The sequence below is a fragment of the Odocoileus virginianus genome, unplaced genomic scaffold, assembly GCF_023699985.2.
Source record: "Odocoileus virginianus isolate 20LAN1187 ecotype Illinois unplaced genomic scaffold, Ovbor_1.2 Unplaced_Scaffold_27, whole genome shotgun sequence".
Taxonomy (NCBI): Eukaryota; Metazoa; Chordata; class Mammalia; order Artiodactyla; family Cervidae; genus Odocoileus; species Odocoileus virginianus.
Genome location: NW_027224289.1, coordinates 374,855 through 387,952, shown reverse-complemented (window position 1 = coordinate 387,952; position 13,098 = coordinate 374,855). Strand labels below are relative to the sequence as shown.

General features: G+C 40.7%; 2 gene segments (V, D, J or C); both read right to left on the bottom strand.

Annotated features, from left to right (window-relative positions):
• Positions 1 to 302: 302 nt before the first annotated feature.
• Positions 303 to 2,644, bottom strand: LOC139033653 (T cell receptor alpha variable 22-like). The segment is given in 2 exon segments: positions 303 to 2,270; positions 2,469 to 2,644. Coding segments are annotated over 2 exon segments (459 nt in total).
• Positions 2,645 to 12,114: 9,470 nt separating this feature from the next.
• Positions 12,115 to 13,098, bottom strand: LOC110150804 (T cell receptor delta variable 1-like). The segment is given in 2 exon segments: positions 12,115 to 12,747; positions 12,964 to 13,098. Coding segments are annotated over 2 exon segments (510 nt in total).

Here is a 13,098-nt window from a genome sequence, read left to right as displayed (position 1 = left end):
TAAAGGCCATTTACAGCAAACACACAATTAATGTCATACTTGGTGGTAAAACCTGAAATCTTTTCTCTAAGATGAGGAAAAAAACAAGGATGTGTACTCTCACCATTTCCATTTAACATAGTATTTGAAGTCCTTGTCATAGAAGTCATATAGGAAAAAGAAATAGAAGGCATCCAAATTGGGATAAAACTATTAAAATGCAAAAAGACAGCCTATCAAACAGAAAGAGATACTTGCAAACCATTAGTCAATAAGGCGTTAATTATATATATATATATATATATATATATATATATATATATAAAGAAATTTATATGCAATATCAAAACTATAAATAATCTGATTTTAAAAAGGCAGAGGACCTAAATAGACATTTTCCCAAAGAAACAAACAGATGGGCAACAGACACATGAAAAGACATTCAACATCTCTAATCATCAGGTAAATACAAATCAAACCCCAATGAGATCTCACCTCACCCCAATCAGAACACTATCATCAAAAAGCCAAGAAGTAATGAGTATTGCTGAGGATGTGAAGAAAAGGGACCCTTTGGGCACCCTTGCTGGGAAAGTAAACTGGTGCAGCCACTATTTAAAACAGCATAAAGGTTCTTCAAAAATTAAAAAAGTAAATACTATATCATTCAGCGATTCCATTCCTGGATATCTATCAGAAGTAAACAAAAACATATCAGAAGTAAACAAAAACACTAATTTGAAAATATATATGCACCTTAATATTCACAGCAGTGTTATTTCTAATAGCCAAGATATGGAAGCAATCAGTATGCATATATATATATATGTGTGTGTGTGTGTGTGTATATGTATATACACAATGAAATATTACTTAATCATAAAAGGGATAAAATCTCATCACATGAGACAACATGAAAAACCTGGAGGGTATTATGCTTAGCAAAATAAGTCAGACAGAGAAAGACAAATACTATATGTTTTCACTTATATATGGATTCTAAATTGCAAAACTAACAGAACAGAAACAGACTCAGAGATATAGGGAATAAACTTCTGGCTACTAGAGGGGAAAGAGGTGGGTGTAGGAGTGAAATAGGTGAAGGGGACTAAGAGGTACAAAAATTATGTGTATTTTCCTATGCTTATAAATAAAATTATGTAACGTGCAGTTAGGAAAGGAATCGACCCTGCCAATACCTTAACTGTAGCCAGTGAAACCAATTTCAGACTTCTTGCATCCAGAATTGAAAGAGGATAAATTTATTTTAATTAAACGACCAAGTTCATATTAACCATTGAGCATGTAAGTATTTTTCGTTTGCTGTGCTGCAGTAGTAGGATGAGATGTATCTGCAATTGTCTGTTAGGACACATCATGGTGAGGCATGTTTGGATGGACATTCTTGAGACAGCCAACTTAGCTGAATAACATCTTGGAGTCAGTTTTCTCTTCCTTTAGTTCCTTTCACTTCTTACCATTTTGGAGTAGAGCATATTGTAGCTAAATATTTATTTTGATAAGGCTTCCTTCATAGGTCAGTTGGTAAAGAATTCGCCTGTAATGCAGGAGACCTCGGTTCCATTCGTGGGTCGGCAAGATCCGCTGGAGAAGGGATAGGCTACCCACTCCTGTATTCTTGGGCTTCCCTTGTGGTTCAGCTGGTAAAAAAGATCCCCTGGAGAAGGGAAAGGCTACCGACTTCAGGATTCTGGCCTGGAGAACTCCATGGGCTGTATAGTCCATGGGGTCTCAAAGAGTCGACCCGACTGAGCGCCTTTCACTTTCATTTTCTTATCTATTAATAGATACTCTCCTAGCTACAAGTTTGAGACTCTAGTACAAAAGAAGATACAGATTGAGAGGAAGATAAAGACCAAAGTCTCAAATCTGGAAGCCCAGTAAGAAGCACTGCAAACGCCCTGTGGGGCCCATGGTGTGACTGAGGCTGGAGGAGGGGCTGAGCCCCGGGAGGGTTCGTGTAGAGGCCGCAGGTGCCTGGGGAGCACCGTGCTGCGCAGCACAGAAGTAAGTGCCCGCGTCTGTGGTCCGCGGAGAGGAAATGTGCAGTGAGCTGCGGCGTTCTGCAGGGACTGTGGTGGCCTTTAATCTTCCTTCCTGCTTTGTCCCTGAAGGAATGTAAATGAGGTGGATGAGGCGGCCCCCAGGGCTCTGAAGGTACCACTGCACACTCTCTGCGAAGGTGGAGAAATTACACCACAGCGTAGAGCTGGCTCCCTCCTGTGGAGTCAGGGCTGGGGGACTCTGCGCCACGTCCACCCCTCTCACACCTGATGAGAAAGAGACAAACAGTCACAGGTGAGGCTCACTGTAACTCTGAAAAAACCCCGAACGTGTCCCTCCAGCTCCCACAGACGTTGAGAAGGATAGGACGCGTGCAGGACTTGTCAACCCTTTCTACTCCCTCCCTCAGCAATACAGCAGCTGCTCATTTCTTCAGATTCCCCTGCAGGGCAGCCGCAACTCACAGCAAACCCGGGCAAACAAAAGCCCCAGCACAGTGCTCACTAGCCTCTTCATGATACCTTGACTTGCTGCTGAGAAATTTTCACCTTAAAATACACAGCTAAACCCATAAGTGGTGTGTCATTTCTTGTCTGGAAATTTCCTGCTCCTGCAACCAATCAGCTCCCCCAGCAAACCCTGCTCAGGTGACACTTTGTGACAGGAAGCCCCACCTAACAGTCAGCTCCCCTGAGACCATGGAACTGGAGAAAACAAATCTTTCCTTTGCAAATTTAAAAAGAAAAGAAAAGAAAAAATCTAAGATGCCCATAGGAATGAAACACTTGCAATTCTCTATATTCTCTGTACTGTTTGCCTTCACACAACATGTCCACTTCCTGAAAATGACACAGGCTGAAGCTGTAAGTCCTTTAAGCTCCCAGATCTCAGGGGTTTGCAGATAGCACCCACCCCCCCACAGTCCTAGTCACCATGTCACTCCGAGCATAGAGGTACTTGGTCACATTACTTCAGTGGGCTTTTTCCTCAGGTGAAAGGAAGTCTCACTCTTCCTAAATTCAGACACAAAAGCTTTGATGGCTGAAACAAGGTTGTTTCCAGACATGTACTTCAGGAGAAGCTGGAATCCTTGGTTGGGGTACTGTACACACCAGCAGAGATTTGGTTGAAGGGAAAATGAATAGTTGCACCTCAGCTCCAGAGGGGCTCCTTCAGACAGTGATGTGGCCATCGGGCTGGGTCACTGACTGGGCTCCTGAAACATTACTACTGAATCAGTGAACTCAGCTAAACAAAAGTCTCTATTCAAAGTCAAACCAGAACAATGTTCCATGTGTGGACAAGAGAGTAAAATCGGACAGTACTCCCTCAGCAGCAGGAGTGCCTCAAGCATGAAGGTGAACACCAAGGTCTTGGTGGAGCAGTGGAGAGGCAGTGAGCTGCTTTCTGGGTGATTCCCCGCAGACAGAAGTCTCCTGACTGGGGGACTTGAATCCAAGTTGCTCTGAGGTTGAGGAGCAATGACAGGTGATAGAGATTTCTTCTTCTGATGGAGAGACTGTAGACTGGGCTAAGAAGAGAGGCTGTCTTAAAACTTCCTATCTCTAGTGTCTGAGATGCTTTACATGTCATTGTGTAAAAAATGTCAGGATATCTCTTTAAATTGTAAGGAAGGAAGGGTTTTTTGGAGCTTATTCTGATCCTTTCCAGTTTTCACAACAGTGCCCTCCAGGGGTCAGATAGAGAAATAAAGAGAAGTTCACAATTTTTGTTCACCCGCTTGCTGGCTTTGTATGGTTCAATTTTAAAGCATTATAATTATGTAAGGAGGAGAATTTATGTTTTGTAGACTCTGAAACTTACAAAATTGCACTTTCTAAAACAACACAAAATTATGGATAAAAATTAAATACAAAATAATGTTTAGAATGAGAAATAAAATCATAGCAAATTATAAATTTTAAGAAATCAAATTTCACAGACAGCATAAATCTAGAAAATTGAGTCATATTTTAGTACTTATTTCCATGACACATTGCCATACTTTTTGTTTCTATGTATGCTTTTTGTCTTCATACTTTCTACTTTTTTTATATGACAATAAATTTGTAAAAACTTCCAATACAGAGAAAAGAAAGATAATCACTGATTGAAATTTGCTTTCTTAAAAAACGCTAAGTGCGTTTTGATAATGGATGAAAATTTATATGATTATGGTCAAAATTTGGAAACTGTCTATCACAGTACTATGTGCTACAAGATTTCACTACATTCCAAATTTTCTTATGTCATAACAAATCCTAAATATTATTGACTGATCATACCAATTAATGAGTTTATTGCCTATGTTAGTTTCCTATTGATGTGTGACAAATTACCAAGAACTTTTGTGATGGAACAACATCTGTTTATATCACAGGTTCTGTAAGTCAGAAATCAGCACACAGTTAAGCTGAATCTCACAAGGTTGCAGTCAAGGAGTCAGCTAAAACTGTCTGGGGCATGGGGTCCTCTTACAAATTCAGTGGTTGCTGGTAGAATTCATTTTCTTGTAGCTGTAGCACTCATGGCAACTTGTTTCCTCAAGATGAGGAGGATGTCTCTGATCTCAGGAAAAGTTTGAGCTCTTTTTTAAAGAGCTCACCTGATTAGATTAAGCCCACCTAGGACAATCTCCTTTTGATTCATTCAAGGTCATACTGATTGGAGACTTTAATCCCACCTGCCAATTTCTTGTGTGTGTGTGTGTGTGTGTGTGTGTGTGTGTGTGCTCAGTCCCTCAGGCTCTTTGCAACCCCATGGACTGTAGCCCACCAGGCTCCTCTGTCCCTGGGATTCTCCAGGCAAGAATACTGGAGTGGGTTGCCATTTCCTCCTCCAAGGGATCTTTCCAATCCAGGGATCAAACCTGCATCTCTTGCATCAGCAGGCAGATTCTTCACCACTGCACTACCTGGGGGACCTTAGTATCATCTACCTACCATAGTTGTTAATGCCCTCATTGGACTGGCACACTATGAGTTTCACTTTATTCTCATATATGTAGAAAATCGTGACCAGTCAGCAAGAAGTTAATATGAACAACTATAAATATGATTGGACAAGGCCATTTTCATACCAAAGGAAGAACATAAGCAAACTCATTTTCCAATGTATAGAGCGGAATGCACAGATATTCCACAGAGTGGAATGCAACAGTGTGCAAGGAAATGATTAAAAACATATTGGAACTAGTTAGGGAGCTGTTGCATGCTTTCAAACACTGAGAGTTCTGGCAATAGACTATCATGCCTTTTGGAAACAAAGACTTGTTAATGAGTCATTACCAAAGGAACAGCAGTACAGTGTAATGAAAGGTAATTAGCGTTAATGTCAAACAGATTTTTGTTTAAATCTGTCTCTGATGCTTAGCCTGTGAGATCTTGATGACAAACACTTATATACTGAAGTGACTGTGAGCTGCATAAATAAATTCCACTAGGTCAAAATTATATGCATTCTTAATTCAAATTCACTCTTGCAGATGCTAAATAAGCCTGTGGCTCACTCCGTCACCACCTGACAGACTAGAATTATAGTAGAGTGGAAGTTGGGGTTTAACTGGCAAGGATCTTAACTCGTTAAGATATCTTATTTTTTGAAACATTTACAAAATATGGCTAGGGCCCTACACATCTTGGAAATGTCGTGTTTAAGTAAGGGGCACCGAAGCTTAAGCTTTATTTTAAAATGAAATACTAAAAGTGTTAGTTGCTCAGTGGTGTTTGACTCTCTGTGACCCCATGAACTGTAGCCTGCCAGGCTTCTCTGTCCATGGGATTCTCCAAGCAAGAATACTGGAGTGGGTTGCCATTCCCTCCTCCAGGGGATCTTCCTGACCCAGGAATTGAACCCAGGTCTCCTGCATTGTAGGCAGATTCTTTACTGTCTGAGCTTTATAAGAAATATCTTATTTAATACAACAATATCTTGGGTTACTCATTTTTATCCTCCATTTTACAAATGGTAAACCTAGCTTCAAAGAATTTAAATTACATAGGATTGCAGTATTTTTAAGTGACAGGGTAGCAATTAGAATCTAGATCTAACTCCAGAGACCAGTCTTATGTGCACTCCACTAAGACTGTTTCCATGATGAGCAGATGAAATTTTCAAAGAATAGTATACAGATGAGAGGAAAAGAGAGCCTAAGCAGTAGGAATGCTCTTGATGTGGGATGGGTAAAGAAGAATAGGAGATCTTGCAGAGGATCTCCCAGAAGTTAAAGTTTAAAGTTGGGGTACTGTGTGCCAGGAACACAAAGGTCCCCAAAAGGAGTGGCAAGCACTGCAGAGAGTGGCTGCTCGAATGTGGTCTGTAGGTGGGTGGCATTCGCATCACCAGGGAGCTACTCTGACTTCAGAATCTCAGGCCCAACCCAAAATTCCCATGTCAGAATCTGCATTTTAATAATATTCCTGTGCACATCAAAATTTGAGAAATACTTGTCTAGATGAAGGAGTTTAAAAATGTCTTTTGGATTTAGCAATAAAGAGATCATTGGTGATTTTTAAGAAAACAGATTTTAGAAAGTATTGGGAGAAAAAACAGAGAAGTGTACGGAGTGAAAAAGAGGTGACAGAGTGTAAGCAGTTATATGATTAGGGCTTTTAAACAATAGCCAGGGAGTAAAAGATAGATTGGTTGCAGGAGAGGCATATATGGGGTTTGAAGGAATATTAAATATTTTTTCTAAGATAAGAAAGCTTGAATAGTTTAAATGAGTCCTAAAAAATCAGACCATGGAATTTGGATGATCAGTGGCCTAAGGTGCCATAGAAATCAGAAAGAATGGTGTCAGTGAAGTGTTTAGGCAAAGGGATACTACTTCAAAGTAAAAGAGATGCCTGTTTTATTATTATGGGAGGGAAGATGAATTACAAGTATAAAAGCAGAATGTTTTATGAGATGCAGAAAGTTGAAGATTCATTTAAATATACTGAAATGGAGCTGGGCTCTATGGTCCTTGCCTCCCATGTCCTCAGCCTGCCCTTGTCTATGAAAAACTTTAGCCAAAGAAGAAGCTTAATCAGACATCCCCCTTAAAGTCACATGCAAAGAGAACTGAACCCCCTTTCAGCAAAGAGAAACTGAAAGTTTCTGAGAACTTTCAGAAACCAGTTTCCTCGTTGTGGACTGCTGCTGTTCACCTTGAGAGAGATTGGGATGGCAACCCATGGGAGGAAAAGCACTTTGGTTAGAAATTTTTTATATAAAATTTCAATTAAAAAATTTAAAACTTTCAAATGGAAAGAAACAAAAGGTGCTTCTTAGATTTGTTTAATTATTAATTTTTAAATATTATTTAGTTATCTAATATCTATCTAATATTATTTAATTATTAATTATTATTTTGTCTTGCTTGACTGTTTCCTCTCCTTCTGCATTTTTTTCTCATTAAGTTTATTCTTTGGAATTCAGGGAAAGCCCAAGAGGCTAATGGTTTTCTTTGCACAAGAAGCAACAGAGGGTGGGTATTGGGAGTCTGTTTCAGAAAGACACTGTAGAATCCTGCTGGGTTTCATGTTATGTATATGTGTGTGTGTGTGTGGCCTCTTGTGTGCCAAGCATGGTTCAGGTCTGGAGGATGCAGTAGTAAAGAGATATTAAATGCCTACATTTCTGTAGGAAGAAAGAAAAATTAAATGAATGTGTTTTTTTTTTTTGAGAAAAATAATTTTAAAGAGTAATAAGTTCTATAAACACAATACAATACTGTATTGAGATAGAGTTACTCTTGGGGTGAGGAAGGGCATCTGCTCTAAGTAGGATATGGAGGGGAGGCTCCATTCTGATACTTACTATGCAACACCAGGCAAAATATTGAACCCCCTTCAAGTTCAGTTTCCCCTCCTGTAAGTAGTCAGTATCTTTCTGCTGGGCACTGGTCTCAGCACTGACACTTATTATTTCATTCACTCTCATGAGAACTCTGCATGGTAGATTCTATCAATATCCTATCTATATTGATATTCTATCAATATCTAACATTGCAGATACGAGAAAACTATTAATGAGAAATTAATTCATTAGGGTGTTATTTTGAGAGATTGGGTGCCATAATATAAAATGGGATGAGTATACTAAGCAGTGTTTTCTGCAGTTATTTATTTTTTCCCATTATTGACTCTTGCTCCCACTTCTCTGGATATTTCTATACTACAAGAAAAGACAGAACACTACATACAATTTTACTTGCCAGAGAAGAAACTCCCAACTTGTGCAACAATTCCAAGCTTTCTTTTCAAGGTAGCCCTCTTACTCTCCCACCATAATCAGGCCATGTGTTGTATTTGTCATTTTAAGTCAATCACTTTCACATCTGGCAGGCAAAAGAAAAAAAAAAAAACAGTTTCGTTGAATCCTCTTTCTCCCCATTTCTGCATAGGGAAGTTTACTGAATGGTTCAGCAACCTAGGTTTTCCTAGGTTCTGCATAGGTTCAGCAATGGAAGTTCCTACTGTGATTATGCTTTTGCTGGCCAAAATCTTGGCTTTCTCTGCCCACCAAAGCTGAATAAAAAATACGGAGACAGAATTTGGAGGAAATAGAAAGGTGGTTTTAAGAATACTGGGGTAGGTTGCCATTCCCTTCTCCAGGAGATCTTCCTGACCCAAGGATCAAACCTGTGGATTCTTTACCATCTGAACCACAAGGCGAGGGCTCACAGTCAGGAGTTGGTGATGAGGAACAAAGGTGATAATAGGATCTTGATTTCTTCCTCTTGCATTGTTTCAGAGATAGTCATAGCCTGGCCATCTGTAACCCAGTAATTCAGTCTGGCAGTTAGGTGGCTCTTCAGCCTTCTTTCTGATTGTAACTACAAAGGGAAGGGTGTTGTAAGGGAAAACACTACATAGGAGATGTATTTAGCACAGAGACAAAGGAGACAATGTGAATTGTAGCTCCTGTGGAGTTAGGGAGCAGTAAAGCAAACTTATAGATGTGCAGAGTTAGGAGCAGTTAAGGCAAAACAAAACAAAAACAATTAGAATGTTCACACCTTTCCCTACTGAGACTTCAGGGAATCTCTATCAGGGCTTCCCTGGTAGCTCAGTTGGTAAAGAATCCACCTGCAATGCAGGAGACCCTGGTTCAATTCCTGGGTTGGGAAGATCCGCTGGAGAAGGGATAGGCTACCCACTCCAGTATTCTTGGGCTTCCCTGGTGGTTCAGCTGGTAAAGAATCTGCCTGCAATGCAGGAGACCTGGGTTCGATCCCTGGGTTGGGAAGATCCCCTGGAAAAGGAAAAGACTACCCACTCCAGTATTCCTCTTTTTTCCTTTTCACTGCAGCAGGCTTCCTCGCAGTTTAACCCATGATCACTGGAGGGGAGCAGCGAGGTCAGTGTAAGCATCATAAGATGTTTGAGCAGGACACCAGCTGGCAGAGCTTTAGCTTTCATTCTTGATTTATGCAGTGTGTTTCAGCCTGATTCTCGGGGGGAAAATAGAAAGATTTAGATAAAGGATTCATTTTCATGCTCATAAGAAGCTAGTTTGAAAGTGTTACTGGTTTGAAAGTATTTGCTTCCTTTTAACACTTTAAAAATGCTTTCCCTTGGTGACTTCTATTGCATCTGATATGAAATCAAGCATCATTCTTAATGATATTTCCCAGAATACAGTATATCAATTTTCCCTGTTTATTGGCAAGATTATTTCCACTTAAATAGACCCTTGGATTTGCCTTCAAATCCTTTGAACTTCTGTGAAAACCACAGTGATCGACTTGCAGAATGTCTTATTCCCCTTGATGACTTTCCATATAGCATTGCTCCTATGTAAGGAGCTTGTTTTATAGGAAGTCAAGTATGGCAGTGAGTGAAGGTGCTTGTTATGAGCAAAAATGTTATGGAATGGGTAATGGAAAGGTAGTTATAAATACTACCAACAACCATGTGGTCATTTGCAGTAACAAAGACTGTAATAGTCAGAAATGGAGTATTTCCTGCCATATCAGTAAACAAGGATGTCACAGTCATCAGCAGCCTCCAATGTGAGCTCCTGAGCCTAAGGGCACTCAGGAAGGAGAAGAATATCTGTGATCTAACAACCATCAGAACTGCAGTCACTGCCTACCACAAGCCTAAGGGAGCTCAGGATGTAAGAAACACAGATATTGGCCCCAGGATAGCTGAAAGTGAAAGTGAAGTTGCTCAGTCGTGTCCGACTCTTTGCGACCCCATGGACTGGGGCCTACCAGGCTTCTCCGTCCATGGGATTTTCCAGGCAAGAATACTGGAGTGGGTTGCCATTTCCTTCTCCAGGAGATCTTCCCGACCCAGGGATTGAACCTGGGTCTCCCACATTGTAGGCAGATGCTTTACCATCTGAGCCACCAGGGAAGTCCCAGGATAGCGGAGGTGAATAGTAAAAGAATGACTTCAGTGAGCCCAGACTCTTGCATCTTCCCATACATAGAAAAGTGCTAAATTCCTTAACTTGAGATATCTGGTTTTCTTTAATTAACAATAATCTTTTGATGTTCAGACTACCTGCCCTTTGTTGCAAAACTTCTATATAACCTGGCTCCTCCCCTCACCTCCTTGGAGCAGTTCTCTCAGGGTTACTTGAGATGCTGTCTCCCAGGCTTGAAGTCCTAAAAATTCCCACCAAATAAAACATAACTCTCAACTTCTGGTTGTGAATATTTTTTAAGTTGATAGTAGTTATGACAATCTCTTTTTCAGTTTGATGTGAACATGTTTATGTATACAGTAATCATTTTTAAATCTCTCCCCCAATCACCTGCCTATGGAAACGTATGATGTGCAAAATACAAGTTAATCTTGTATCTGATTGTATCTCAGTAGTTAAGATGCAGGATCCAATGGGACAGTGTGGGTGAGGTATAAAGGGAAAGAACACCCAAAAATGGATAAGTGAACTTGGTATCCCTTGAAGAGGGTATGGCAACCCACTCCAGTATTCTTGCCTGGAGAATCCCATGGTCAGAGGAGTCTGGTAGGCTGCAGTACATAGGGTCATGAAGAGTCGGATGTGGCTGAAGCAACTTAGTACGCATGCCCAAACCTGGTATACTCTTTTCAGGAGAAGGTTATGGTGATTTTGGTTGAATGGGAAGTAATTGCATCGTATTAACAAGAAGCATAGTTTTGCTGTTTTCTTTATTTGAAGGTGTGCTGTTAAAAGAGGTATAGATGGATGACCAGTTGACATAGAAAGTACTGGAATAGCTTTGTAGTGTCTCTAAGTGAAGTTGCTCAGTCGTGTCCGACTCTTTGCAACCCCATGGACTGTAGCCTACCAGGCTTCTCCATCCATGGGATTTTCCAGGCAAGTGTACTGGAGTGGGTTGCCATTTCCTTCTCCAGGGGATCTTCCCGTCCCAGGGATTGAACCCAGGTCTCCCGCATTGTAGGCAGACACTTTACCCTCTGAGCCAGCAGGGAAGCTCTTGCAGTGTCTCTATTAGCTGGAAATCTATGATTCAGAATTTGTTTTCCTGTATTGGTCTGGGTTAGTGTTGGCCATAAAAAAGATAGTGCAAGGTTTAGAAGGTAGTTGTCATAAAGTAGCCACATTTTTTTATGTCTTGCTGGTTGGTGCAGGGCTCCAGTCACTGTGCAACTCACACATGTTGCTGCTGATCTGCTAGCTCATCTTATTGTTGACTTACAGCTCCTTAACCTCCAATCAGATCTCCCATTTAGGGCCAAATGTGCATGTAGCATGATGGTAAATATCCACTTCTCCCAAAAGTCACTCATTACCGTGAGCTTGAAGGAGGCAAGAGACAGGCAAGTTTTAGTGTGTCTTTGTGGGTCCCAATCATCCTCATGGGTTCTAGTATGTCCTTACATGTCAGTTTTTCCATGCTTTTGTCCACATCCAATTTTCCTTTCCAAATGACACTCTAGTTGATCTAAAGTAAATTCAGGCTCAGCCCCAATTGCAAAGATAACAGCTTTGTATAAACTCCTCCACCAGCTCTAGCAATTGCCTGAGAGTTCTAGTCCTTAAAATGAGTCTCTTATTCCGTATCACTGTGGTTCTACTTTTCTGATTGTACCCTAACTACACAAAATCTAAGAAGAAAAGATTAAGGAAATTTTATTCATGACAATTTCTGAAAATTAAACCCAGATTTATGATATGAGATTTTTTAGGTGAAGTTGCCACATTTAATTATTATGGGGCAAGTTTTCAAATTTAGACAACTTTGCACATGTTCTGTATGAATGATATAAAATTAAAAAAAATCAAGACTGAGAACTTATTACTAGAAAGTTAGTCTGGACATCTGTTTCTAAGCGACTTAAAAGGAGCTTCCAGACCACAGATTAAGCAACCACACAACTACCATTTCTGGTCTGGGATATGCAGGTGCATATTTCAGCTGGAGTTCTGCAGCAGGGAAGCTCTCTTTTATTAAACCCTGGGGTTTTTGTTTAGCTTTTCCCATTACTTCAAGCACAGTGAGCTCCCGGAGAGCACAGAAATACTCTGCAGAGTCTTCCAGCTCTAAGTCTGAAATGGTGAGGCTGATGGATTTACCAGCTTTCTGAAAATTTACAGAGTAGCGGCCATCCCTTGCATTCTGGCCAGTAGAAACCTGATGAATAAGGTAAATCATCTCTCCATTGGGAAGCAGCTTGTACCAAAACATGTAGTAATAGCTCCAGGCTGTTCCATACCGACAATTCAGGGTGACTGACTGTCCCAGTTGACCGGATATGTCTGACTGATCTTGAATAACGTTCTGCGCCACACCAGATCCTGTGGGGGAAAAAAATCAGGAAACAGAGCTGAAGTAATGAACAAAATAATGTAGGTATTAGACTAATTTGGGGCCCAAAGAAAACCCAAATTGAAATCATAATAAGTATGCTTTTCTCCAACCCTCCTTTCCTCCCCAAGTCCCTGTGAAGCACCATGTGCCTGTGTGCCGACCTTTCACCCTAAACATTCGTACTTATTTGGAAGTAACCCTACCAGAGAAGGTGAAGGCCAGGACCACCCAGAGCAGACTGGAGAGCGGCATGAGGCATGGGTTCCCCTGCACAAATGTGCTGAGTTCTGCCTCAAGCTGAGAGTTAAGTGTCTTTGAGTGCCTGGCAGCACATATAC